We start from the raw sequence: 27,681 nt of genomic DNA, 5'->3' as shown, positions 1-27,681 counted from the left end.
CTTCCTAGTATCTTACTACTTAACCACTGACAAGAACAATAATCTTTCTTAATTATTATGACCAAGAACAACATATATATATACATATATATATATATATATGGATGTCTGTAATCAAGATAAAGACTCAGGATGTTTCCTTTCCAGCCACCTACAAAGACAATGACAGATGGAGAGCATAATCTGGGAAGGATGTGCTGTGTGACCTTTCTCTGCTTTCCTGGGCAAGTGTATGTAGTGTTTCATACAGTTAATGAATTTCTGAGTTATTTTTAGAAAGTGGTTTATTTCCTTCTTTCTTGACTTCCAGAGTTTAAGTAGTATGTGAAACTGAACTAACATTTACTATCAACAATTTTATTACAGATCTTGATTTTACAGTCGACATTTTATATTACAAGAGAAGAGGTACAAAAGTGAGAATGAAGACAAACTCTTGACTGATAGTCAGAAGTAACCTATTTGGAAGTATTGGTATGTGTCTGCATTGATCCCTCTAAGTAGTTACATAACAGAGTGCAAATAAAAATACATTTTGCTTAATGTAAAAATTATGGGTGAGGTCTTGGGTGTGTCCAGCCATACTCAGCGCAGGCCCTCTATTGCTCTTGCAGAGAAGAGGTTTATGTAGAGATGTTAGAAATTACACCAGCTTGTGTAGCTCCGTAAACATGCTTTGCACTCTGGGTAGTCACTAAAACATATGGTGTTATAACCTTTTGCCTGTGGGATCATGGAAACCTCAGTCTGCCTAACAGATTGGCAACTGCTGGTGACATTGGCACCTCAGCACTAGGAGCATCTCTGTAGCAAAGCCTGCTCTGTTCTCTGAGCATCATTGGCACTGCACAAAGGCACTACAACCACAGCCAGAAATTGGCCTCAGACATTTGTTATAAACACTGCATTTAACTATGTATATGAGACCAGTAAAATAGAAATCAAAGGAAATCAATGAAACCTGCTGTTTCAGTGCACTACAGTGAGTCTGTGCTTGTGAATTATACACCACAAGGCATCACCTTTCACCTCAGAAACTGAGGTCAAGAGAGACTCCTTATTGTGGCAACTGTTTGATATTTGTTTCTATTCCAGTGGATGCCCAAGCTGTGGCCTGAGGGACCTTTTATGAAAGTTGGAAGGCTTGCACTTACTGCTATATTAAGAGCAAAATGTAATCTGAACTGCAATGGTGTTTCCAGTAGGATTTAATGGGGCTCTCTGAGTCAGTCTCACTGTTTCTCTCCCAATTACACACTCAGCAGTTCTTACAGATGCTGGCAACCCTTTGAGTGGCTTCTGGTCTTTTCTTGGTTCAGCTCAGCCCAGCTGTCTCCCCACTGGCTGCTTACTGTGAAACCCATTAAAAGGTAAGAACCACTTTGCCTCTTCCATTGCTTGCTTTACCTGCTCAGGGGTGTCACAGTCCCTGGGAGAAACATGATCAATACCCTGTGCCACTGGGCAATGTTCCCCTTTGGGGAATGTTGCACCAAGGCATGCATAGCATGCCCTGATCATTTCCCACCCAGTCTTCCAGCAGGGAGGAAGCTGAGTGTGATCTGGGCAAATTCTGCCTCTGCTGGAAAGCCTCTTTCTTCTCTATGGATGCCCTAGAGAATTCCTGTTCTCTGCCTCTGGAGAGTTGTACAGGAGCGAGCAAACTAGGGTAAAGCTAGATATGTTCAGCTAAGTTGCTGAACATGGCCCTAGCCCTTCTGAAATAGTATATTTGAATGCGTGTGTGTACAGTATCACACCTTAAGTATCATCTCCTGCTATAACTGCCTGTTAGTATCACAGCAAGGATTTCTGGTTATGGACTGGGTACACACCACGCTACTATTTATCACTCTAAGCTATGTAGCCACATCTTCTCCAGCTTTACACACAAATGATGAAAATCTTCAGTATCGTGGAGGCCACCCTTTCATGGAACTGCCGTGCTGTTGGTGCAAAGTCTGCAGTCTGTGTGGTCAGGGTTATGCACACACTGAAGGAGCTGAACTGGCCTGAGATAAAACACAAAAACAAATAAATATTTAGTAATCACTTTGCAAGTACAACAGAATAACTTCACAGTTAAATGCAATAGGAAAGTCAAAGTGCAGGTTACACCTGTGTTTATCAAGCAGATATCATTCTTAGGGTAATTCTCTTTGATCTTGCTGCAAAAATGTAACTTTGGTGTGTATAGGGACAGGAGCAAATTGGTACAAAACAAAGTAGGATCTGACCTCACAGCATGTCAGCTATGCTGCAATATCAAAAATAATTATGAAAAAGAAGTAAGATCTCTTGCACAGACTGCAGAGCTGCTGCCATGCTGCAAGTTCACCACCTCTCTTACTCACTGGTAACCCCTACTGCTACAACATAAAACTCTTGCTATCAATGTCAGATATGATTAGATTTTTTTGCTAATACATCCATTAAATCTATTTTTTGGGGTTACTTCTGGAAGGCACTGTAGACATGGACAAAGGCAAGAGAAAATGATCAGCATCAGTTGCTACGTGGCATGGAAAGCCAGATGCTGATACAGACCCACAGAGTTCTGTTTGCCATGACTCCAGGGGAGTGAAGCTAACTTACATTGTCTATCCTGAAGTTTTACTGTACTTGTAAATTTCTTATTTTATTATTGCCATGAATATAAAATAGTAAAATTAATTATCTGTGTTACTCTTACACAGTTGTTTATATATGTGTTACTTGAGTTCTGACAAAAAGCCCTACTTGTTACTGTACCTTAAGAAGCGAGTTGTGAGACACAGAAACGAGTGTGTCAGGCTTCAACTTGTGCTAAGCCATGAGGGATATAAGCTACTATATATTTCCTCTTCCTCCCTGGCCCCTTAGCTTATTTCATAATAGGCTAAAATAATCTGTACCTACTTAAAGGTCCTGGGAGTATTTGTTAAAGGCTACATTTACCCGAAGAGAAAACGAGCACATGATTTGGTAGATTTATGCACCACACCAGTGATAATTTCTTCACTATGTGCAGAGCACCCACTAATCAGGTTCAGCAATATTCAGAGCTGAGGTTTTGCTGGCACTTTTCCTCCTGTCAGCAGAAATTTTAAACTCGATTGCTTCGTGGTCACTGTGGCCAAGACGGTCACCAATCTCCACTTCACTCATGAGATCCACTCTGTTGCAGATCAAAGACAACTTTCTAAGTCGGTCACCTTAGGACTTGTTATAACAAGGTAACTCACCTAGTTGATCAAAGGAAGCCAGCTGATGGAATCTTTTTGGATTTCAGTAAAGCTTTTGATAGTCTCTCACAGGATAGTTCTGGACAAAATGTCCAGCACACAGCTGGATAAACACATCATGTGGTGGGTGAGCAATTGGCTCATAGGTTGAGCACAGAGGGTAATAGCGAATAGGGTAACATCACACCGGCCACCTGTCACTAGTGGGGTTCCACAGGGCTCCATCTTGGGCCGTGTGCTCTTCAACATCTTCATAAATAACTTGAACACAAGACTGGAAGGGATACTAAGAAAGTTTGCACATGACATAAAACTGGGAGGAGCTGTTGACTCCCTTGAAGGCAGGGAGGCCCTGCAGAGGGACCTCAATAAATTAGAGGACTGGGCAATCACAAACCATAGGAAGTTCAACAAGGGCAAGTGCCGGATTCAGTGCCTGGAATGGGCAACCCTGAACATATGTACAGATTGAGGAATGAGATGCTGGGAAGCAGTGCTGCAGAAAGGGACCTGGGGGTCCTGGTCAAGGCAAGCTGAATATGAGTCAGCAGTGCCCTGGCAGCCAGGAGGGCCAACCATGTCCTGGGGGGCATCAGGCAAAGCATTGCCAGCAGGTCAAGGAAGGGGATTGTCCCTCTCTGCTCAGCACTGGTGTGGCCTCACCTTCAATATTGTGTGCAGTTTTGGGTGCCACAATATAAGAAAGGTATTAAGCTCTCAGAGAGTGTCCAAAGGAGGGCAACAAAGATGGTGAAGGGCCTTGAGGGGAAACCATATGAGGAGGGGCTGAGGTCACTTGGTCTGTTCAGCCTGGAGAAGAGGAGACTGAGGAGAGACCTCATTGCAGTTACAACTTCCTTGTGAAGGGAAGAGGAGGGCCAGGCACTGATCTCTTCTCTGTGGTGGCCAGTGACAGGATCTGAGGGAATGACCTGAAGTTGTGCCAGGGGAGGTTTAGGTTGGATATTAGAAAAGTGTTCTTCACCCAGAGGGTGGCTGGGCACTGGAACAGGATCCCCAGGGAAGTGGTCACAGCACCAAGCCTGACAGAGTTCAAGAAGTGTTTGGACAATAGTCTCAGGCACATGGTGTGACTCTTCGGGATGGTCTTGTGCAGGGCCAGGAGTTGGACTCAATAATCCTTGTAGGTCACTTCCAACTCAGCATATTCTGTCATTCTGTCATTCTGTAATGCCCAAACAGGAATATATTGCTCTGCCCTCAAAATTAAAGTCCTATCATTTGTCTCCTTTGCAGACCAATTTTTCCTTCCTTAAAACTTTTGCCACAAACTCAGTCATTTATAGAAATGTGTTTACTTTGGAAATGTTCTTATCCAAGTATGAGTCCTTGACACTGAAAAGCTGTTCCTGACAGATAAGATATAAGTAATATTGAATCTTTTCTGCTTTTCTAAAGAACAATTTCAATCTCTGTGAAGGTCTCTGAACCTACACTGAGGGATAAAGGATCTCAGACTTTTGTATTTCCTCAGCAGGCAGATGAAGATTTCAGGGTGTTTTGGGCTGCTGTTTCCCAGACTCCTGGTTTTTTTCTCCTGACAGTATTATAGTAATTACTAATGCTTATCATGTCTCATGCCTCATTCTCTGACAAAGCAAATGGACAGAAACAAGCTCAAACCAAAGAGAAGGAAGTAAGGGTCATCCTTGGCATCCTGCACTAGCTGTATGCAGCAGGGAGGAAAGCTGCCCGTTTGGTTTGGATTGTTTTAGGTAGAAACCTGGTCAGATGAAAATCTGGAGGCTGGACTGGTCCTTTCCTGAAAGCAACATGCTTATTGGGAAGTGTAGGACAAAGAGCAAGACCCAGACCCAGCCAACACCAGGGCTGAGCCCAGCTGAAAGCCCCTGAGAAGGAGACAGCTACATTGGAGAGATGTCATGACAGTAAGGGGGAAGTCTGCTTTCATTTCTTGTAAACCTATATTAAGTCAAGAGGTAGATGCAATATTAATTTTATATCAGAAAGTTGTCACAGATAAGAGCAGGTAATTACCTGTAATTATCTTCACAGATGATCTTAAAGTTTCGCTCTTCCAAGATGTTTTTCAACCTCTGAATGGAATGACCTGAGCAGGATTCACTGCAAAAAGAAGACTTTCATTACTTGTGTTCCTTGTCTGTACAAAAAAATCAGCTAAATTCCACACTATGTCACTGCTTTATTACAGGTAAGGTTCTTTAAAGGCTTCTTTGTTAATGTGCTGTAAAGTCCGTTGGGTTCATGGAGCTTTGGCTACCATTGGGCCTTTGCTAGTAGGAACTATGTGATGTTCAGCTGTGAATCTTACATGAGAACTTTGGGCAGGAAGACATCTGTGGGAAATAACTCAGTTCCATTCACAGTTCAGTGTGTTTTACATCTGTTCTAGAGCTACAGATGGCTTCCATCCACAGGAGCACAATATAAGGCTCATTCAAATCCATGGAAGGACAAAAGCATCAAGTCCTCTGTGTGATATGGCCAATCACAAAAATCAGCAGCTAAGTCCCGGGTAGGAAGTAAGATAGGTGGAAACAGATAGAAAACATGGGAGGAAGCAGGCTATGAGCACTGTCTGTCTGTTTGACTCAGTCTGTGGCTGCTGCTGCTCTGTTTTGACAAGGGGCTGTTTCAACCACTTTTGCACTGGTAGGAGCCCTAACTTGTCTATTTCTTTCCCATCTCAATGGTTACATGGAGCATGTGGTCTTGTCACATCTTTGAGATCTTTATCTCTATGCTCAATTTGTGTGAAATAGCCTAAGGGGCCCTAAAGCTGTACTGAGAGGATTAACAAATGGCATAGGCACAGACAGAGACACTGCAAAAGAATTGTTACCTCAGGGTAAAAATCATCTCCTTATCCAGAGTATAGGACGAGCTTCAGGGCAACAACACAATACTGGTGTAAATCCTGTTCCTAATACGTGACGTTAGTAGAAAGCACAGCCAGCTCTTTTTTGGTCACTAGATTTGCCAGGTTATCAGTAATTCAACATGGAATACAAACCAGAAGACAAAAGGTATACATATTATTGGAGCTACCCTCCATCTTTCTCCTTGGAAGTAAGTCAAAAATAAAAAGGAAACTGCTGTGAACTTGGTGCAGGAGGAGGATGTGTCAAGTAAGAGGGCTGGCAGGGCACTGTCTTGTTGAAGCTGTTGAGGAAGAACCTGATGGCTTTTCTGATGCTGGGAAATCATGGGACAAAAGATCCAGTGCTACATCTGGGAAAACTGATGTAAAATTACTCAATGTGCTTTTCTTCAGCAAAGCTCTATGCAATGGACCACATGAGTAAGCCTGGTGTGCTGACCACAGCACAAATGCACAGCTGTGAGCTGTGGCAGATATGTCAGCTTGTGTGGCAAAGAGACACTTCTGGGTGTTTGGACTAGGGGAGGGGCTGCAACACTGGAGCTGGTACTGTGTCAGACAGTAAGGCTGTCTGAGTAAGGGTCTCTGCTGGGTCCACACTCCTTCCCAAGTCGCACTGCATCATCACAACCTGCTTCCTGACCTATGGCACCAAAGCTGCTGTTTCTGTCATGGAGATCCTTAAGAATGGGAGAAACTGTGTCAGTGCATTATAACCATGAGAGCCAGAGAACTGTCTCTGAAGCTGGAGTCGAAGGCACTGAACCTTATGCTTAGTGCTTGAAATGTGGTGGATCTGCAAATGAATCTGATTGGGATGAAAAAGATCACCGAGAAAGGCTCAGATGTGATTTGAAGTCACTGTTCTGCTATGAATAATTCTACGGGAAGTATTTAAGCTATAAATTTGTTATTATAAATCACAAAATTATTTAGGTTGGCAGGGACTGCTTAAGATCATCACGTTAGTTAAACTAACATCAGCTAGAGCAGTTGCTCAGGACCCAGTTATGTTTTGAGTATGTCCACAGATGAAGATGCTACAGCATCTCTGAGAAACCTATTTCAGCATTCAAAATTATTTTCTCAGAAATGGCTGTGCTCAGCTTAATTACACTATTCCTTTGGACAAACCTATTTTCCAGCTCTTCACCCTTGCAAACGTAGCCTGCTCTCTGACTTCAGTGCTGCAACCATACCATAGATCTGTAGAGCTCAGTGGGGTTGAAAGGAATTTAAACGTCATGGGACCTCTTGCAAGCAAGGAAAATGTAACTGTGTCTTAGCCATAACTATTCTGCAGTACCTACAAAAAACCCCAAAGAAAACAACAGTACTAATGTTATTTTTTCCAGTAAAGTAAGCACCTTAGGAGGGTAGATGTAGAGTAGGTTTCATGAGTTTAAGGCAGTGTCACTGCCAGACCTAGCTGTGCTGTCTACCTTTCATATGCTGCTCATCGTTGTGTACCGGCACGACTCACCTTTCAGGTCCGCCGATGTCATGCATTAGCCAAATGTGCACTTCAGAGACTTTATCTGGATTTAGATTAAAGACCTCAATACTTCCAAAGATGCTGTAAGGATGGGACATGAAACAGCAAAACATTCTCAGTTATCTGAGAAAGATGTACAGACTACGCTCCCCAAATATTAGTGCTTACTAGTGTTGCTATTATTGTCATTGAAAGAACATTATCCCACCAATGGATTTTCATAGACTATTTAATTGTCTTATGGTAAAATATTTTCTCCCCATTCTTATTTCACTTTCAGGAGAACTCTCGAAACTGTCTGCAGACAGAAACAAGCTGAGGTTTTAGTGCCTCAGCTCCTGTTTAGTGCCTCTTCTCCTGTTCAGTTTCTTGGTTATTAATTTGGTTTGGTGCCAGGGACATGAACATGGCTGTTCCTCCAACCAGCATATTCTTCATCTTTCAATATTATTCAAGACTGCTCTTCCAGCCAGGTTCCTCCACGATGCACTGTCTGGCAGGATAAAATCCAGTCGGTGACATGAACACTTAGAAATGTGTCATTCATGTTTACTGAATAAATGAACTGTAACAATGAAGGTACTTCGTGCAGTAAGAGCACACTGGATACCCTACCCTCTGAAAGATTTCAATTACAGGCACTCTATAGAAAGATTTAAATGAATCAGCTCTACAACAGCCAGTAGTTTAGACCCGTATGTGAGTTTTCCAAAATCCATTCTGCACTAGGACTCATTGGCAAAGGCACCCTCACCAGCATGCAGGTCCCACAGAAATATGGATGGTTGCATGGTGAGTGAATACCTGCTGCTTCTGAAAGCTCCAGCTTCTATTGATCCATTGAGCATCACTTGAACCACACCACATGCTGCTTCTGCAAACTGAACAAAATCAATGGGCATTATACTCTGACACTACATCCAGTGCCACATCAGACTTGGGGATGGTAGAAATTACTGTAACTTTGTTGATGTCATCAGAGCTGTCTAATACAAGTAGAGGCTCCAGCCAATATTGTTGCAGAAAAAAAAGCCTCTGAAAGCTACATCAAAACTGTGATAAAGCCTCATCAGCCAGCTATGAATTGACTGAGGTTGCATGGGACCAATCAAGGAGTCAAAGGAGTACAGCAACTTTGCTGCCACTGCTGGTTTCAGTTTTTATGGGGCCTTCCAGAGCCCCAGCAGCGACACCTGTCCATAGTAACTCAGAATAATCCTCAGACTGCTTTAGCTCAGGCAGTGAGGATGACCCAGAACAGAGATACTACTAGTTTAAGGACGTACAAATCATCACATATTCATTTTTTTTGTGACTCATGCTCTGTGTTCTTTTGTGGCTTGGGATTTTTCTCCCTAGATATTTTAGCAAAGCTCATCACAGAGTTTTGTTTGATTTGATTTTTAAATTACTGGGTTATATAATCACTGCTCTTCTATTCTTTAAAACTCATGGCCAAATATTTAAAGACTACTAAATTTTATAAAGTACCTACTCTAGATATATAATCTATTAGTAAAACAAACAATTTTTAAAAAGCTTAATGCAGGTGACTGTACTTATCAGACCTTACAAGTCCTCTTAAACAATGTGGCTCAACCTCAGATCTTGAGAGCTCTGAATTTGCAGGGAAGTTTCATTATGTCTAACTTTCTAATGTAACAAGTTTTAGTAGATCTTAAATTTATTTGGGTTAGGAAACCTGAAGTTGAGATACCTGACTCTATATGGTGGTTTTATCTCTCCCAGACTTTGGAACTGGAGAGAATTAATGAGAATATAGAAATCATTTTGGCATTGGAAAAATTATGCACACTAGTTTCCCCACAAAGCAATTAGTTATTTTACAGTGAGTAGACTTTTTCTTACGTACATGAGAGCTGAAGCATACAGGAATGCTTGTTTTCCACCTGGGCAGTCATCTACTAAATAGTCATACCAAGAGTGAGTGTCTTGAGAGACATGTAAAATTAAAGCGATACAGGACATCAGGTTTTTTTCTGGCCATTTTTTCCTGTAAAGTGCTGATTCAACAAAGCCAGGCTAATTGCTTAACTGGGACTAGCAGGATCTCGTTCATGTCACAGGAGCTGGCATGACCATACGGGTGGGGACATCACAGGAACCTTGCCAGATACGGATGTAGGAGGATGTGCTCTTCAGGTTTATGCCAGGAAGGTGCAAGAGGATTCTCAGCTGCTTTGAAAATTTCTGTAGCAATCTGGGCACTGCTCTCCACATTAGCATGCTAAAATGTATTTCATGATATAATTTCTGTCCTGTGATTTAATTAAGGTGTTGATAGTTTTAATTACAAGCATTATTTGCAGAGCTTCAACAGTCGATCAAGGGTTGTTCTAGACACTGGCACTCAGCCTTCATCCACAAATAAGAATGCCCAAACTACAGTGACATTAAACATTATACATAAAATACGGAACCTTGGAAACACATATTTCCAACACCATGATTTTTAGCACCCAGAGCTAAAGCTCTTGTGAACTTCTACAATTCCATTTTTAAAGTCCAATTTGCAAACTCACATTTTTTGACAGTGTCAGGAACTTAATGCCTTTCAAGACTCTTGGATTCATGAAGATTTATTCTAGATCTTACCATCTTGGATGCCATTTTCCAGAACACGGAGCTGGGGTTGCTCTCACATTCACTTCGTTTTGGACAAGATTCATAGTTGATTCCTGAGAAGAAGTATGTTTATAGAATAGCTAAGGTTAGAATGAATATTGTTGCAATGCTTATATGGCTTTGCCACTTGATTAACAATGGCAAAAAGATTTGCCTACATGAGGAAAGGGGTCTCGGAGGAAACGGAATTCTCGTGTGTTCAAAGGTCTTCCCATTTCACATTCATTTCAGGGAGGGACCTGCAGATCCTGTATGACAAATAATTCTCAGAAAACTGAGAAGGGAAAACATGTAGTCCCAAATGCGAGAAACAGGCTGGCTCTTTGACAAACACTGTCTGATTGCATTGAAAAATTAAACTTTGTCCAACATTTCCAGTAGTTCTATCCCAGTTCAAATGTTGCTAGCCTTAAGCACCAACCGAGGATTCCTGCAGGCAGCAACACCCCCAGGGAACTCGAATACTGCCCCAACACTTTGACTGGCCTATGATCAGGTCCCTTTGAATGACATTCCTGTTTTGCAATTTGTACCATAGAAATCAAAGAGAGCGATCAAGCAAACTAGGTAAAGAGGGCTAGATGTGAACTGTAATCCAAGCAGCAACTTGATGTTAAAATAACATCCAAAGTTGTTTTTTTAAAATTAACCTGAGAAATCAGTATTATTTTCAGTCTTCCATAACATGGGACAGAAATACAATTAAGGTTTTAAACTAAATCACCAGCAAACAATGTGAAAAGGATTGTGTTTAGGTATAGATACACAAAAGAAAATCTGTAATTCCAGTGTTTGTATTTGTTTTGCAAAAAATAGGACTTATTACCTGGGGCAGAGGGGTCTCCACACCATGAAATCCTATCAGCCATATAACCCAACAAAGTGTCCTCCAAGGTAAGGAAATTTTGATTGGATTTTGTATAACGATGAACAAGGTCATTTGTCTTGCTCCAAAACAGTGACTGTGAAATAAGGTACAATGTCTGATACGTGATAGTTATACTAGACCTGATCAAAAAATTTTCCTGTAGAAAACCAAAAAGTTCATGATATTGAAGTAGTTTTAGTTTTTACGAAAATGCGACGAGTTCACCTTAGTGGGTCAGTTCTTATTTGTGCAGCCCACACTCTCATATCCAAAATATTTTTGGGTGGGTTTTTTCGTGGAAATGGACGTGTTCAGCTTGTGAAGCATTTTGAAAGAAAGGTTTTGATTAGTTCTCATAGGATATATACCCAATTTGTCGGTTGTTTTTGAGCTGCACATGGAAAAGCAGCTTCTTGGAAGCAGTGTCCCTCTAACAGCATGATCACATGCTCTTTACAGAGAGCCATATGCTCAGGGAACAGGGACATCTCTGTCACTTCACCAGGATGACCCTTATGCAGGGATGATTCCCAGAGACAGAGTATGGACAGGGTTACTGGGGTCCAGAGGTGATAACTGCAGGGCTATTGCAGTAAGTGCAAAAGCAAAATATCATCCTTGTCAACCTACAGACCCTCACAGCCATTATGGACATGATCCCATCACTCAGAGCACAACACAGACTTGCCATCCCACCACAATCCTACTTTTCCAGCCCACCATGCATTGTGATGTTACCTTGTTACAGGGTATAGGATGACTTGCTAACTCCATTAGAGGCTGATAATCTTCTGCTGTGATATTACAGGGATTCTTGTAAATGAACGCATCTTTTAATGATTCCCATATTTTTAGGCAATCCTTTTCTCTGCCGGAAGATTAAAACATAGTTAACCAATATTTATGAGTATTTGTGTCTTTGAAAGGTTCTCCTGTTATGGTCAAACACTATGGATCAGATGTTAAAAGAATTCCAACTATGCTCAGGCACCAAATATATTATCCACTACAAAAGCAGAGTATCTTTAGCAAATTAAGTATAAACTGAGGAATGAACAGTTCCAAAACATCTTTCTCTTTTTCCTGCATTTCAAATTATTGTTTATTGCAATATGTGAATGTCATTTATGTTTTTATCCGTTAAAAAGAGAAATGCTTATATCACATAACCAAAAGACTGAATTTCTTGATTATTCATACCAAATCATGAGAAACAAATAGCTTCTTGGACTATAGCTTGCACATTTTAAAAGTATGGCCAAAGGATACTGTCCCTTCAGGTACAGTAAGCCAAAAATATGCCACGTCTCCCTGCAAAGAGTTTGACCTTATAGAAATAACAACTATAATTTTATCTGACACAAAAGCAGGTCTATCTGTTTTGAACCTGAGGTTATTTTTATTTATGTGCTAATTTTCAGCTATTGACTTTGCAGGAGCCACAGCTGATTTTCACAGGTATATCCAAGAACCACATCAGGTGCTTGGTCTCCGTGGTTTTTTTCAGTCTCCTGCTGATCTTCCGCTGTGTTACATGTTTGAGCCCTTTTGCTCTCACTGGCGTTGAGTCAGAGGAATTCCACTGAGTTTACATGAGGGATCTGCTTCATGCCCCACACGACTCTGTCACCTCAGCCTACACTGGTTTCTTCAGATGCTGTTTTGTCAGCCTAGGAAATAAAGCACATCTCCACTCACAGAAGAGGAAATCTCTTGCACAGCATGGGCAAGCAATCATATCTCTGTGCTGAAGCAGTGCCATGGGGGCTGCAGCATAAATAACACTTTGGATGGCTCAGGATATTTGCTTTCTTGTTCTTCAGGTAATGAATGAAAACTTTGCACTTTCATAATTCATAATTATCGTCTGTCTAGTATGTGTTCTCAGGGCTGTCCCCCATGGGTGCACTTCCCTTCCTCTTCATGTTCCCAGAGTTTCAATGGCACATGGAGAGCCTGCCCCTCACATTACAGCAGTGACAATAATGCAGTGATTCTGCATTCCTCTCTTCCCCATTTTTATGTAAATTTAAAAGTGTCTGCATGTCTCTATAGGGCTCTTTTGACTATCTTTGAGTCATCCACTCTTTCTTCACTGTTTGCAATCACCTCCCAGTGTGTTCCCACTAAAAGCCATTTGAAGAATGGACTCTGTCTTGTGTGGAGAAACTGATGCCTTCAGAGCACTATAAAAATAGCACTGATTGATTAGGACTTGACAGACACACATCTGCAGGCTTTGTTACCAGTGGGTACTCAGGTAAGATATGGAATCTGATTAGTCTTAAAAATAGTCCTAGAGGAATTAAGAAAAACAGCAGCAACTCATTGAAGATTTCCTAACATTTCCAAGTTAATCAGTTGTGTGATCTCATTCCTGCTGCTGAACTTGATCATGATTTTGACTGAGTGCCTACTTGAGGATCAGAGGGGAAACTGGAATGCAGAGAGTTGAGCTTCTTCTATTACATACATGGGTCATGCCCAGACTTTGGGACTCAGAACCACTTCCTCGCTGCCTGGACATAAACTGTCTCCTTCCCTTCCTACGTTTATGGAAAACAAGCATCACACAAAGAGGAGGCTAAACTCTTGTCTGTTTGTGCCCAGAAGAAAGTGAGAGCACCTAACAGCACCACGTACCAGAGGGGATTGCCTCTGTCAGACCCACTAAAGGGCCTTGGGGCAGTATCATGGCAGGAAGGACCTGGCAATCCACAGCAAGATGTTCCAGGCCTTTCCTCCCTTCTACCTTTATTTAGGCAGTAAAAAAATTTAATTTAGTGTTATATATGATATTGGCTACTGGGAGATCATCCCACCAAGGTGGCTACAGAGTAAGTTCCCATGCTCCAGCTTCTTCTAGTCCTCCTCCGGAAGGTCAGTGGTGGATATGCTCCCATGTCTCGCTCTTGGGGCAGTCAAGTGCAGTACACTGCAGAGCTCTATCTGGGCACAGACCCACTGAACTTGATGACTTAAAATGATCTTGTGTATTGCCACTGTGGAACACAAACAGAGCCTGGGGGCAGGGACACGGCACATCAGCCTGAAGGCTGGAGCCAAATGGCTACCGGAGGCAGCTCTGGTGCATCCCAAATATCCTTTCATGTCATGCCAGTCTGTTACAGGGGCAGCCCCAGCTGCATTAGGGGCCACACCTCTTGTTTATATGAACCAAATTTACTTCCAGATAAGTAAAGATTAATAACAATTATGATTTTTTACAGGACTATTGTCTTTTATCAAAGAGCCTAAATGCATTTTCAGTTACAGTCAATGTAGAAATAAGAAACCAAAGTGCAGGTGCTGTAGGGAGCAGAGTCATTGCTTTGCTGTTGCACTGTCATGTCAGTGAGAGTTCACATGTTTTACTTAGCAAGATTTAACTTGGGTGTATTGAATTTTCTCCTGGAGGAACCTTTCTCTGGCTGCAGAGTGCAAATAACTGATAGAGACAATACTCCAAACTTTGGTGTTTTATTTAGGGGCTAGGAAGTTGTAAATACCTCTCCCTACCAAAAAGGATTACAACACGGCCACACTGAATCAGCCAAAAGTGAAGGCTCCTGTTGATCAAGGGGTGACATTAGAGAATAGGCAGCTCTCCCCTTTGCTCTGCACACTCAATGGTATCATAAAGATAATTTGTAGGGCTTGGCTGTAAGCACAGGTACATCTCACATACATTTATATGGCTCACACTTTCTAATCTGTCAAATGATTTGTCCTCCTGGCAGAATTCTTTTTTACTTTTTTTTTTAAGATACTCCTGAAACCTGTTATATGTAACAGTGTTAAAGGCCACAGGTGACAGCTGGGTACCTATTGATCTATACTTTCATATGGCAAAGTTTCAAAGATTTTTTAAGATTGGTCTCAGAAGACAAAATATTTTTCAAGGAACCATAAAAAACCCCCTGTTTATTTTTTTTTATTTCCAAGCAGAGAGGTAAGTGACAGACACAGTACAAAGCATTTCTGCTGCTGGACTCAAGTCATGGCCATGAGAGGCATGAAGTAACAACCATTCAGGTGATTCATGATCCTGCTGAGATAGATTGCTGAGTCACAAATCCAAAGCATCAGTTTTCTAGCCTGTCAAGATGCCAAACTCAGCACTGGATGATCTGTCTCGATGTCACTAATATCTGAGAGTCTTCATCCACAGTCCTGGCAGAGCTGAGCCAAACTGTATGTTTAATGTCACAGAAGTTGGTAGGGAGGAAGCTCTTCTACAGGTGATAATCAACAGGTACTGTTAATTGTACCCCACAGAAGAATGACAAGGCATGAAGATGGATTTTATGGAAACTAGGCAATTTCAGCGTTGGTTTAGGAATCAAAATACAGATCTTCAATGTAAAAAAATACATACAGAAGTTAAACAGCCATTTATTTTTGCTGTCCTCACCTATCAACATATGATACTCTCAACATGTATATTTTTACATCTGAATAAAAATAATTCATTGATTTGCTGTTGGAAAGCTATTTCTCTGATAGGAAGCACAAGTTTTGCCTCACATCCCAAAGAGATTACCAGTTACACAGAACTGTGATTTTAGTTTATGTATGAAAAAAAATAAGCTCTGAAAAGACTTTAGGACCTGCTAATCCTAGCTCCAGGAAGATATTTCATTATTTCCAACCTCACTGTTGAGGCAAACTCTGTTAATAAAGTTTCATCGGACACTTTTTTCATCACAGAAAGAAAATATTTGTCTGGCGTGCAGCATTTAACTTACACTGAGCAGAGGTAAGGGCAGAGACCTGTTGTATCTCTGGGCCTCCTGCAAACAATATGAGAAGTTTTCTGGCGTGTGGTATGCTAAAAATTCCAGCAAGAACAGCTTCAGGTTGAAACAAGCACATCGGCCTTGCCAAAAAAATGCTTGAGAAACAAACTGTCCTCTTAAGGCTGCTACCAACTTCTAAGTCACAAAATGTGCTGATTTCGTTTTCTTTCTGCATTTACAAAAGAAAGAATGCAAAAGAGATCCTTAGTCTACCAGTTAATAAAATTTATCTAATTCAAATAATTCGGAGCCCATGGTGATTACTCTTATATCCCACACTGCTGTGTGGCTCAAGTGCTCTTTTCCTCTGGTTTTTATGTATTTTGGGTTGTATACTCACTAATTCTGCATCCTATCTGCAAATATCATCTCTTTATGCATAATGGATTTCTTCCTTTGAAGCTAACTTCATTTATGCTGAAATATTTAACATCTTTTATTCTACTATAGACTCTGACATATTTAATCCAAATTCAGTGACAATAATATTCAGTGACATAAATATACTCTATATCTGTTTCTCAAATCTTCATTTGCCAAGCCTAGCCATGATGATGACTCTATATTTGTGTTTAATTTTTTCAAATTTTTTTTTAATTAATAGAGTTTGGGATGTGAAATAATAACAGACTTAGATTTAACATGGTGAAATCTGCTGTAAACTTGAAACCTGTAACTCTTCAGTATAGCATTGAATAAGGGCTGGGATACAAATAACCATTAAAATTACATTTCTTTATTAAATCCAAGTGTTATACATACTGCAAAGCATATCCTCCATTTGTCCTTACATTTGGGTAGAAGTTGCATTTTCCAATAAATTTGAGTATTTCTATCCATTTGCTTTGTATATGAATATCACATTAATCTATCAAATGAAAGCTGAGGCCAAGAATATTTCCATTAGCATCTATCCCAGCAGCCAAATTTTAATGTGCATATTAGAAAAATGGACAGCTTCTGCATCATTATTTCTTGCATATCTATACACTAGTCTGGCTAACCTTGAAAGAGCACCCTTACACTGAAAGAAATAAGATACCATTGAGCTACCTGGTAAATCACAGTTACTACAGATCTTTTTTTCTTTGCTTTACAATTTTTTTTTTCCTTAACTGGACATGACAGAGCAAATTTTTCCCCAATTGAAATCAATTTAATTCGTATAATATCAAGGATAATTTTCATCCCTGCTGATTTCATTCACACCATGAACAATGACTTGCTTTCAGTTCAGCACTGGACTGACACCGGATACTTGAAACATCTTAAGAAGGGCTTTTCCTTGGGCTGTGTTTCCTCTAGTTTTCTACTCAGAAATTTGAGAAAGATACATCAAGTATGGGACCCATTTCAAATTTACAAGTGAAGAATGACTTCCAGGCTTTATTCTGGAGAACTCAACTCTGTCCACGTCTTTCAAATCACCCTACCAGGCAGAGACACTTTCCTGGTGAGACTTGTTCTCCCCTGCAATCAATAGCAGCTTTTCCAAGGTCCAGAGTTGTATTTGTAAAACATTACAATGTTTTCAGGCCACACTGAGATTTTAATTGTGGCCCTGTGGTGAGGCTCTGAAGTTACAGTTCCCTGAGCCCATGTTCCTAGCCTTTGTAGGGATCAAACCTCTGCAATTTGTAAAAGAAAATCCTTCTAGTTTGCTATCACCCCTAGCCAAAGCAGTGATGAACCTCAGCACTCAGAAATTGGGCTCTTTAGAAAGTCAGTGAGATGTTTGTGGTTATAACAAAAGCTACTTGAAGGTATAAAACCAGTTCACACTCTTCTGGGAGTCTAAGGCATGATCTTGACCTGTAAAGGCCCAGACATCTCAGGAGAATGCACATCAAAGGAACTAAATGGTGTTGCAAGATTTCTGCATCTAACCGACCCATCTTTGCCTGTGTCATTTTATCCACTGCATTTAAGTGAACTGTGATGGCTGTAGACAGCAGTGCAATTTATACATCCGTATTCAACCTGTTTTTCACGTTAGTTAATGAGTAGCTCTGTCTTCATGTTGTCAAAAATTATGCAAGGAGCAGTAACTTTTATGCCTGTGTTGAGAGGAAGCCCTCTGAAACACAGAATACTTTTGCTAACTTTTTTGCCCTAAATATTTCTGCTTTTTTCTTCAGCTTTCCTCCAGCCTTGCTGTGTGTTTGTTAGAGCATGGTGCTAATAACACCAAGGTTGTGGGTTCAGTCCCTGTATGGGCCATTCACATAAGAGTTGGACTCCATGATCCTTGTGAGTCCCTTCCAACTCAGAATATTCTGCGATTCTGTGTCTCACTGCTGCTTTGGAGTAGGTTTTTTGGAGCTTCTGCCAAGGACAGCCCAGGCAGCTGTGCTTGGAATTCTCTGCAGTCAGCTTGAGCTTGGAGCTAAAATCAAGGAGAACACTGCCATCTTGTGGGAGAAGGGACTTCTCAGGAGCAGCAGCTGAGTTCAACCCCGAAGGCGTGTGGTCCACGCCAGGTGACGGCCCGACCCGTCCCAGACCCTGGAGTTCGAAAATGGGGATGTGCATAAAACGGATCGGTTTCCTTCCTATTATTGTAGCACCTAAACTCTCCCATCAGTTATCTTTGTCCTAAAAATTAGACAGATGTGAATTAAGAGAGGTCAGCCAAAACACTGTCATCACTAAGCATTTGAGGACACTATCCTCTGCTGGTTTTAGCATTAGGATAACAGAGAGGGGGAAAATTAGCAAGGGAAAAGATGAGGGAAAAACCCAGACCTGTCAGTCTCAGAGTCTTCAATGAGCACCGGCCTTTCTCTACTCATTTAGTTTTATTATTGCAAAGAATCTACATAACATTTATGGTAACTGACTTTTTTGCAACACGAAAATGAAATTACGTGCTTGATTTTTTTTGGCAGCTTGATTTTGTATTGCTTTCTGCTAATTAAATAGTTCAAAAGCCGATAAAGAAAGCATTGGAGGAACTGGCTGGGGATAGAGACGGAGATCCAGAACCCTGCCTCAGAGAAAGGTAACTTCTGGAACGGTTGCCCGTAGGCAGAGCAATTAAATTCCACAGGGCAAAGATGGGGAGCCTGGAGGTCTGGAAAAAGAAGTACTAGGTAGATAGTTGCTGGGTGCACCTCAGGGCTCTGTATGTTCCTGTACGAGGAATGACCTGGAACAAAGAAGAGCTCCTCATCACACCAGTCCTTCACCTTCACCTTCGGCAGCAATGAGAAGATTTTAAGGGCAGGAGTATTTGTGGCTTTGGTTTATAGTTCCTAGAGTATTTTATGTGAGTCAGGAATTGGTGCTCTAGGACAACACTAAGCCTTGTCACCCTTCCGGGAAGGGCTGAGCCAAGAGGTGGCAGCTATAAACCAGTGAAGAGTTCATCTACATAAGCAGATTTTTTCGCTGGCTGGATTTCAGCCTCCCTGGGTGAAAAAACAAGCTGCTTAAGCAGATGGTGTTTTCAGAGATGCTCTGTAAGTGGGACAGAGCATCCGGAAGGGCAGAAGTTTCACCTGGTCTGCATTTTGACAGAGGGTCATAGTTGGTCTACAGTTTAAGCTTCCAAGTGAGGGCTGTGTCATCAACAGATACAGAGGGAAGGAATTTAGGTTGGCATCCTACCCTTTGACTAGAAGCAGAGTTTTTAGTAGAGTTTTAATGTTAATATTAAACTTGGAAAAACACTTAGATAACAATGATTTAAATGAAAGTATGTTACAGCAGGGAAATGCTCCATGGCTTAATGCAGCCTCATTTTTTTTCTCCCATAACATGAATTTGCACAACATTTTGTTTTTTTTTCTTTTTACAGAACTAGAGCTGCTGCGATGTGGCATAAACACAGTAAGTCAGGAGAAGTCCCTGCTTCAAGTGTGGTGTGTGTCAGCAGGACAAGGGAACAGATCAGAGATATAATATAACTGTGAGTGAGCTCCTTGCTAATACCTTATTTTGGTGTCATCTCCTGGAAAGACAGACTGCATCTTTAGCATATTTTTACCCTTGGACACTTGAGATAGGCTTTCATTTGACCCTAGAGAGAAAAAGGATTTACTCCTCCTATCCCTATGGATAAATAGAGTTATATTTCCACAGGGTGCTCTGAGGTGTTAAACAGTTCTTGAGTTTTAACCATATCTTAGCAATGAGAGCTGAACAATACCACCTCTGAATATGGTTTTTTTTTTTCGCTGACATTTCTGGAGATGCAATAGGAGAACTGAAGCAGGGAAAGATGAGAGGGAACAAGATTCCCCCCTTTCAGCAACAAGCTCATAAAAACATTTAATAATTTCAGTCCTAGGGTGGTGCTATAATTTAGACAGCCACAAGACAGGCAACTAACTGACTGTGCATGACTAAATTGCTGCAAAAAGTTGCAATGGAAAACTAAGCTGAACAGTATTTCATCAAGTACTTCTGATTAATGTGTAGAAGGACAGTACAGACAACATAATATTCTCTCTAGTATCTGGGATTAAATCCAAAGGAGACTTCCCCTGCAAGGAGATTTTAATATGTAACGGTGGGGTAATGGTGATGGAGTATGTGGAGGCTAATCCAAATGCAAAAAATTATTTGAAATCCTACAGAATCTTTCAGTAAGAACCACTAAATATCTAACCCCTGTAAAATAAATGTAAGAAGTTTAAGCATATGAGAAATATATAGTATTTTAATAATATTTTTTATGATAATAACTCAATAGAGACAACTGACAGGTGAGCTCACATATGGCTACCAAAGCGAGAGAAAAATTCAGATTCAACAGAATTTCTGTACCTCAGAAGTACATTGACCCATGGAGAATGGAGAAAAGACAATGTATCTTTTGAAATCTCCCTCTTAAATTTGCAGGATTCTGAGACCTTTGGTTGCTGTTGTCAGTGGAGTTACAGTGTGGGAGGGTAGATTTTCTGCACAGAACTGAGTATGAGCTTTGCACAGAACTGGATGGCCTTTCACAGCCTGGCATTGGCATTTATACTCCAGAAGAGCAGAAATAAATATGTTGGTGATTAATTATCTCAAGAACAAAAAAATGACAGCTACCCACCACCATATGAATTTGTCTGTTGCTAAAGAGAAAGTTAATTCTTTCTAATAACCTTCCTTTAGAAAGAGATGACAGTAAAACCCAAATAGAGTTCTATCTTGCAACCTGGAGAAGTTATGGAAACTAGCTTTAAATAGCATGAGGACTCATTTGAGGGATGAACTATAGAGCCAGTAGCCCTGCCTCTATATTCTCAAGTGTTAATAACTGTCCATTTATGCCTACTAAATATTATATTCCAGTTTCCCGTTAAAGCTCAGTACAGCATATCTCAGTAGAAGTGTACTTTTAAGTAAGACTCAAACAATCGTTAACATTTATAATCATCTTATCTTTGTTACCAAGAAATTAAAAGAGCAATCAAAGTTGTTCATATGTGAGTTAGAGGAAAACAATTGTAAAAGAAGACCTTGCTTTAAACATTGGAGGACAGAAGAAATGAGAAACAGACCATGTTTCATACAACAAAGGCTAACACAGAAAAGGTATTAAAGGCCCAATACTGGCACATGAAATATGGAGGGGAACATTAACAGCATGCAAAAATGTTCTGACTTGGGTGTTTTAATAAGCAGTGTGTTATTATGATGATACAATGCCCATCTTAACACTGAGAGATAAAACAGAAGTAGCAACAAAATATCAATACCATTTCTGTTAGAGAAGAGCTAAAACATTTCTTCATTACTCTTTGTCTTAGTTTCCCAGTGCATTAGGTAGTAACACCATACTCTTCAGAAGACTGACAGTAAAGGTTTCTCTTATGTAAGGAAAATTTTCTTAGTGAAAAAAATAAATCTCGGGTAAATTTCAGTATAATATCATGACTATAAAAAATAAGGCTCGGACTTTTTTGACACTGAATCAAGTCATGGCTGTTGTTTAGTGCTGTGTTTGATGTGAAAGTGTTAACAATCGGTGAACACATACAAGTAAATGTCTAGTAAAGCATGAAGGCAAAATGCAAAAGTAAGCATGATACGAACCCCAGATTTCTTTCTGGAAGAAATTATGCTGTGAATGCAATAGTATCTCACACAAAATCATGTTCCATATATTCTTTTTGACAAAATATACCTCCATCTCCACAGGCTGCAAAGGAATAGAATGGCAAAATGCGTTTACAGGTATGCAGTCAGAAGACAAAGATCTCCTGGGTGTGCACCAACACTTACTAAATCTAATGAAACAATAGACTGTTAAAATTTGTTATAACAGAATTTGCCACTAATGATAAAAACAACATTAGTTGATCTAATTATATTAAAGAGAGAAATATAACTTGTGTGTCCATACAAGATTGCATGAAAATGACTGAAGTTCTTTACAGCTTCATCATCAGGTTTTTGCACTGCTTAGTCAGGCACAGTAGGATTGCAGGGCCTGGCAGTCACGTGCAATATTGAAGCTGCTCCACCTGTGTCCTGGGTGCTCTCTCACTGGCAGAAGCTAGACAAAAAATAAGCTGGTTTGACTTCAATAATTTTCAAATAATAGGTCCTTGCAAGCTTGTCTGGACACAATCCTGCGCAATGTGCTTTAAGACAATCCTGCTTGAGCAGGAAAGTTGGACCAGATGACCCCCTGTGGTCCCTTCCAATCTTACCCATTCTGTGATTCTGTGATTCTGTGAATCAGAGACCAAGAAGTGATTGGAGATGTGAGGGGCGAGCAGTCATTACCTGGGAATGAAAATTCTCTTGAGCTGAAAATGTGAAATTAGTTTATTTCTAGATCAAAAAAAAGCACTGTTTATGCTTTGAGGATCAGTGACTATGACCTTTGAGATAATGTGCCTTCTCCCTTCCTTCCCCAGGTCACAAAGTGGTATCTGACCTCAGCATGCCATTTCAAACATGGTGAAGAGGAAAGCTATACCAGTTAACTCTGCATCAGCAAATTTCATGCTACACCTCTTGCTACTTCTCTCCCCAGCAGGTACCAAGGTGCAGAACCATCATAAACAGTATGCTCTGAGCAATGGATAAATTATTATGTCGCCACAACTAGTCTCGACCACCACAGATCTTCTGACTGCCCTGACCTGTGCTTGTGAGCCTGCAGCACTGTGCATTCCATTGTGCTCCCATCTCTGATTGTACGAGGGATAAATTCTTGTAAACTTAAATTTGCATTGTCCGAGACCTGGAGATGACACTTGCCGGCGGCTTGTTAGCCACAAGAGGGAGTCCGTATTACTGGGAAGGAGAAGACGAAGTCATTTAAGGTCAAATTGTTTCTTCAGACCAAACTGCCTTTGGCCTTTATTCAGCCAAAACTACAACACATACCAATGGCCACGGCTGACGAGTATGGCATTTTTGCAAGACTAGTGAATACAGAACTTCCAGCTTCAGTTAATGTCAAAGAAAAGGTAAGACTACCGAGCTGTGGCAAACTGTTGCTTTGGAGCCAGTATTTTCCAGGGCAGCCAAAAAAGAAATACTGTCAGTATCTAGGTGTGTGATGCTGTGTGCAGGAACAAAACCCCTAAAGCCTGCTGCTCTATCATTCCCATTTTTTCTTAAAAATGGGGCTAATATTGAAAATGCATTATTAAAGCATTTGGTATTCCTTTCCTCTTTCTCAGGAACTTTGGCATGACAACAGTTCTGTGCAGGAAAACTGAGGAAACTGTATGTGTACAAATGATAAGTGTGATCCAGCCAACTGCAGAAATAAACCTGAGGATTGTACTCCACTCAACCAGTTAAACAAAATCGTTACTGGCAGACGCTTTATATAGTACAGTGAGCAAGTTCAGTGCAGTGCCTCAATTTGCCTCAATAGATTTGAGGAAAAAGCAAATCAATAGGATAAAATCTGACTGCACGAGGTGTTTACAAAACCTGACTGCAGACAGCAACAGCCTTTCAGTGGCCTCACTGGGCTTGGGTTGTGTGGGGCTCCAGCAAGATGAGAGAGAGTGCAAGGAGGTATCCTCAAGGATTAAAGAGCCGTGATAGTGAAGGTGTGCACTACCATGTCTGAGGCCTTCTCACATGATTTACAGCACACACGTGCAAAAGGGGGGATGTAAACTTGTGACTTCTGTTAAATCCAACTGTGACATCTAGAAACAGTAAAAAGTCCATATTCATATGTCAACAATCTCCCTTTTTTTTCCAAACATGCCAACTATTCCAATTTGAAATATGTCACTCCAAAATGTAGTAAACATCACACTAGCTACTGCAGTGAATAGATTTTATGTTCAGAAAATATCATCAAAGTTGGAACTTTGTGGCTCTAATATTTAAAAAAAGTAAAAATACGAGAAACTGTCCAAAAGTTTAGTAAAAGTAGAGCTTTTTAAACAAATGCACATGTTGGTGAAAGGTTAAAAGGGCAAGAACAGAAAATGGACAAATTTATGAGGAAGCGAGAGGAACTTTATGAGAGGAAATTTATGAGGAACCAAGGCAGCGGGGTTCCCACGGTGGGAGTAGTGGCAACAACAATCCTAGCAGAGTACAGGACACAGCTCAGCTCATCAGCCTGCTCATGTATCTGCAGTTCCCTGTTCATACTCTGTTTCTTTGATTAAGTACACCACAGATCTCACACAACACAAGATCCAAGGCCTACATTAATGATGAAAGAGTGCAGGGTGAAAGATATGGGGCTTTCTGATGTGTCCTAAAGGCACCCACGTCATTATCAGAAAGCGCCAGGGACAGAAGTGGTTGGTTACATGACAAACTGCACCAAGTTCAGTGGGATCAGAAACGAGGAATCTCACATTGGATTCCCAGAAAAGAACCCACATTTAATTCTTTGTTCAGGAAACCTCTTGAACATTTTAGATGTACATAAATGACCATATTTTTCCTTTTTCTGTGCTCTATGTCTCAGATAAATTTGCCTCTTCAATAAAATTAAAAAAAAAGGATCCTACTATACAGAAGTCATTTAATCTGAAAGAAAGTGAGCTTATAGCCATGAAGCTACTAAACACTGCTGGATTATAAATAGCATAAAATATTATGCCTTGTAATAACAACCTTTTTAGAAAACATACACTCATATATTTGTGATATTTTTAAAAGTGTCCTTGAATTAACTGCTTAAACAAATCATTCCCAGTGATACTTGTGGTCCAGATTCAGACTGTGCTGCCAATGAAAATATACATGGCATTGGCTGAAAACATATTCACACAAAAGTGGTTTCTTCATCTTCAGCACTCTGATTTGAATGAAACAAGCATAAGTAAAAAAGGCTATTAGTCTTCAAAACAATTTCAGATTTGAGTGTATACTTATTTAATAAATTAATGTATGCTTTTAGAAACATGCATATGATTTTGCAAAACTTTAGGAGGTTTTTAATTTTATTTGTAGAAGAATCCTCCTTCCCTTCACTAAATCCACTTAGATATTTAATGTAAAGCAGGAACTTAAGTCTCTGCATGCTCAGGTCATGATTTTCCACATGATCATTTCCCTTCAAATGCTGCAAATCAGCTTTTTCATACAGCATAGGATATCCAAAGCCAAAAGAAATCTAAATGCAAGTAAGCTACATACAGCTTTGTTCTCATTATCTCAATGTCATGAAAACAAAAGGTGGCAATTGCCTTTTTTAGGACAAATGCCAGGATGGTTTTGTCACCTGGCCAAGGTGTGGGGCAGCCCCACAGCGCTCAGTCCAGAGTGCTGGAAAAGTCTGTCAGAGGCTCACTGCAGACACAAAACAGGGAAGCTGGTGCCACAGCAGTGATGGATGGTTCCCTGCTGAGACACCCTGGCTGCTCTGGATTCCGTCCTGAGGGTCTGGGTGTCCCCAGTACCTTCCAGGAGGCCCAGGGCATTCCTTATCTCATACTCTACCTTTCTCTGCAGCGAAAGGGATCAAAAATCAGTTCTCAGCCCTAATACATCATTGCAGACCTGGGCCCAGGGAATCTCCTCTGCAGCAGAGGAGCTGCTTGGGGTGTTACACTGCCTGCTGCAATGGCCTGAGCAAAGACCATCACTGGAGCAAGGTTTTGCCTGGGACTGCTGAGCTGGTACTGTGATCCACCTCCATTCCTCCATGCAAGTTGTCTGTGGATTGTGCTTATCACAAAGTCTTATTCACATGCTAAAAACATGTTTTGGATAACACCGAGATACTTCACAATGATTTTCTAACATCTTTGCCCCTCCTACAAATCTGTATTGAACCTTCTCCTTTCCTTACCTCCTCTGCAGTTTTGGTTACATGAGTGGAGTGTCGCATTACAAGACTTTTGGCAGATCAGCTTTACAGCAAATTGCTTCACCTCCACGTACACCTGTTAGACTTCAGCTTTTATTTTAGCTTTAGAGAAGTTGCATTTATGATTATGTTTTGACCTAGGATTAGCGTTATTCATATTGGCTCTGCAGGTAGTTTCCTTAGAAAGCCACCACTAGGGCACCGATGGATCCTGTCTGCATATTTTTCTACAAAACGGGTCTTGCTCTCTCTGCCACTGCACACCCAGTGGAAACGGCCGAGTGGAGGTGAGAGATGGCTCTCTTCTGTTCGCCTGACACTTGAGGCACGACCGAGACCATTACTCACCCCAGCTCCGGGTACCGCTCTGTGATGTAGTTGTAGCATCTTCCCAGGATGACTTCTTGCAGGTTCTTTGTGGTCCCTCTGTCCTTCCACTTGAGCATTTTGGGGCTGTCCTCGTGTTTCCCGTGGGTCAGGAGAGAGGCCAGTACGACGGCGAGGACGAGGGCGGCCAGCAGGAGTACGATGCCCACCAGGAGCACGGTGCGCTGCCGCGTCCGGGCAGAGCCCTGCTGGAACGGCATCGCTGAGGGGCGGCCGCAGCTGCTCCCGCCGCCGAGGGACAGCGGCTTCTGCGGGCACCCCGCCCCGGTCCGGCCCCGGCGGCAGCCCAGGAGGCCGGGCTGACCCCCGCCCGCCCCGGTCACCGCCCGGGACGCCCGGGGAGGGCTCCTCTGCCCGCGGGGTCCGGCGGGGCCCGGCCGGGGGCGCGGGGGGCGCTCGGTGCGGCCGCGTCCCGCCGCCCCCGCCGTGCCGATGGTTTCAGAGCCAAACGAGAGCTTTTCGGGGCGGGAAGGTGAGAGCCTGGCTGTTGTTTGCCCTCTGTTGCTCACTTTGCCCCGACCTCCTCGAGTTACGCTTCGGGAAGTTATCAGAGAGAACGCGCACAAGCGAACTGCAGGAAATCTTTCGTAAAGCTCCCGGAATCCTTATTCAAATAACCATCCCTTTGCAGCGACGTGCTCTGGCTGATGTGTGAGTAAAAGATGAATTCAAGCAACCCCAGTTTGTTTGCTCTAAATTAATTTGTTTGCAAATGACAGGTGTTGAATCCGACTTCACTGAAGGCAAGAAGGCAACTACCAACTTTGCAGTAGCCATAAAAACATAGTTCATCATCACACAATGGGTTATTTTAGTTCTCTCCCTTGCCCATAGGCTCGGATTAGTTGTCAAATTAATTCTAAGACAAGTGTGTCAATTGTGGGTGTTTGAGGCTACGTGAAATCATCTAAGAAGTATTAAGTGTTCTGTGAAGAGGAAGTTAGTTCCTCACTGTCCTCTCCAAATAGGGTGATTCTACTTCCTTAGTCAAAAAACCAACACAAAATAAGACTCAAATCTCAAAATCTAAACAAAAGAAGCTATGCAGTGTCAGAATGTTAAGTATAAATTATTAATAAATTTTTAATAATTGCTTACCAAGCATCTGTCTTTAACAGACTATCTGTAAAAA

General features: G+C 41.4%; 1 protein-coding gene across 1 annotated transcript; it reads right to left on the bottom strand.

Annotated features, from left to right (window-relative positions):
- Positions 1 to 266: 266 nt before the first annotated feature.
- On the bottom strand, positions 267 to 26,780 carry LOC113946917 (ADP-ribosyl cyclase/cyclic ADP-ribose hydrolase 1-like). The gene is made up of 8 exons (XM_027642950.1): positions 26,511 to 26,780; positions 11,856 to 11,985; positions 11,076 to 11,211; positions 10,220 to 10,302; positions 8,408 to 8,484; positions 7,592 to 7,684; positions 5,244 to 5,330; positions 267 to 2,012 (listed from the first exon to the last, which is right to left on the bottom strand). Exons 1-8 carry the CDS (start codon positions 26,747 to 26,749, stop codon positions 1,931 to 1,933), a joined length of 927 nt encoding a protein of 308 aa, XP_027498751.1. The 5' UTR covers positions 26,750 to 26,780; the 3' UTR covers positions 267 to 1,930.
- Positions 26,781 to 27,681: the final 901 nt, after the last annotated feature.

The sequence above is a fragment of the Corapipo altera genome, unplaced genomic scaffold (assembly GCF_003945725.1).
Source record: "Corapipo altera isolate COAL_440 unplaced genomic scaffold, ASM394572v1 22, whole genome shotgun sequence".
NCBI classification, from domain to species: Eukaryota; Metazoa; Chordata; class Aves; order Passeriformes; family Pipridae; genus Corapipo; species Corapipo altera.
This window is presented reverse-complemented; position numbering and strand designations above follow the sequence as displayed.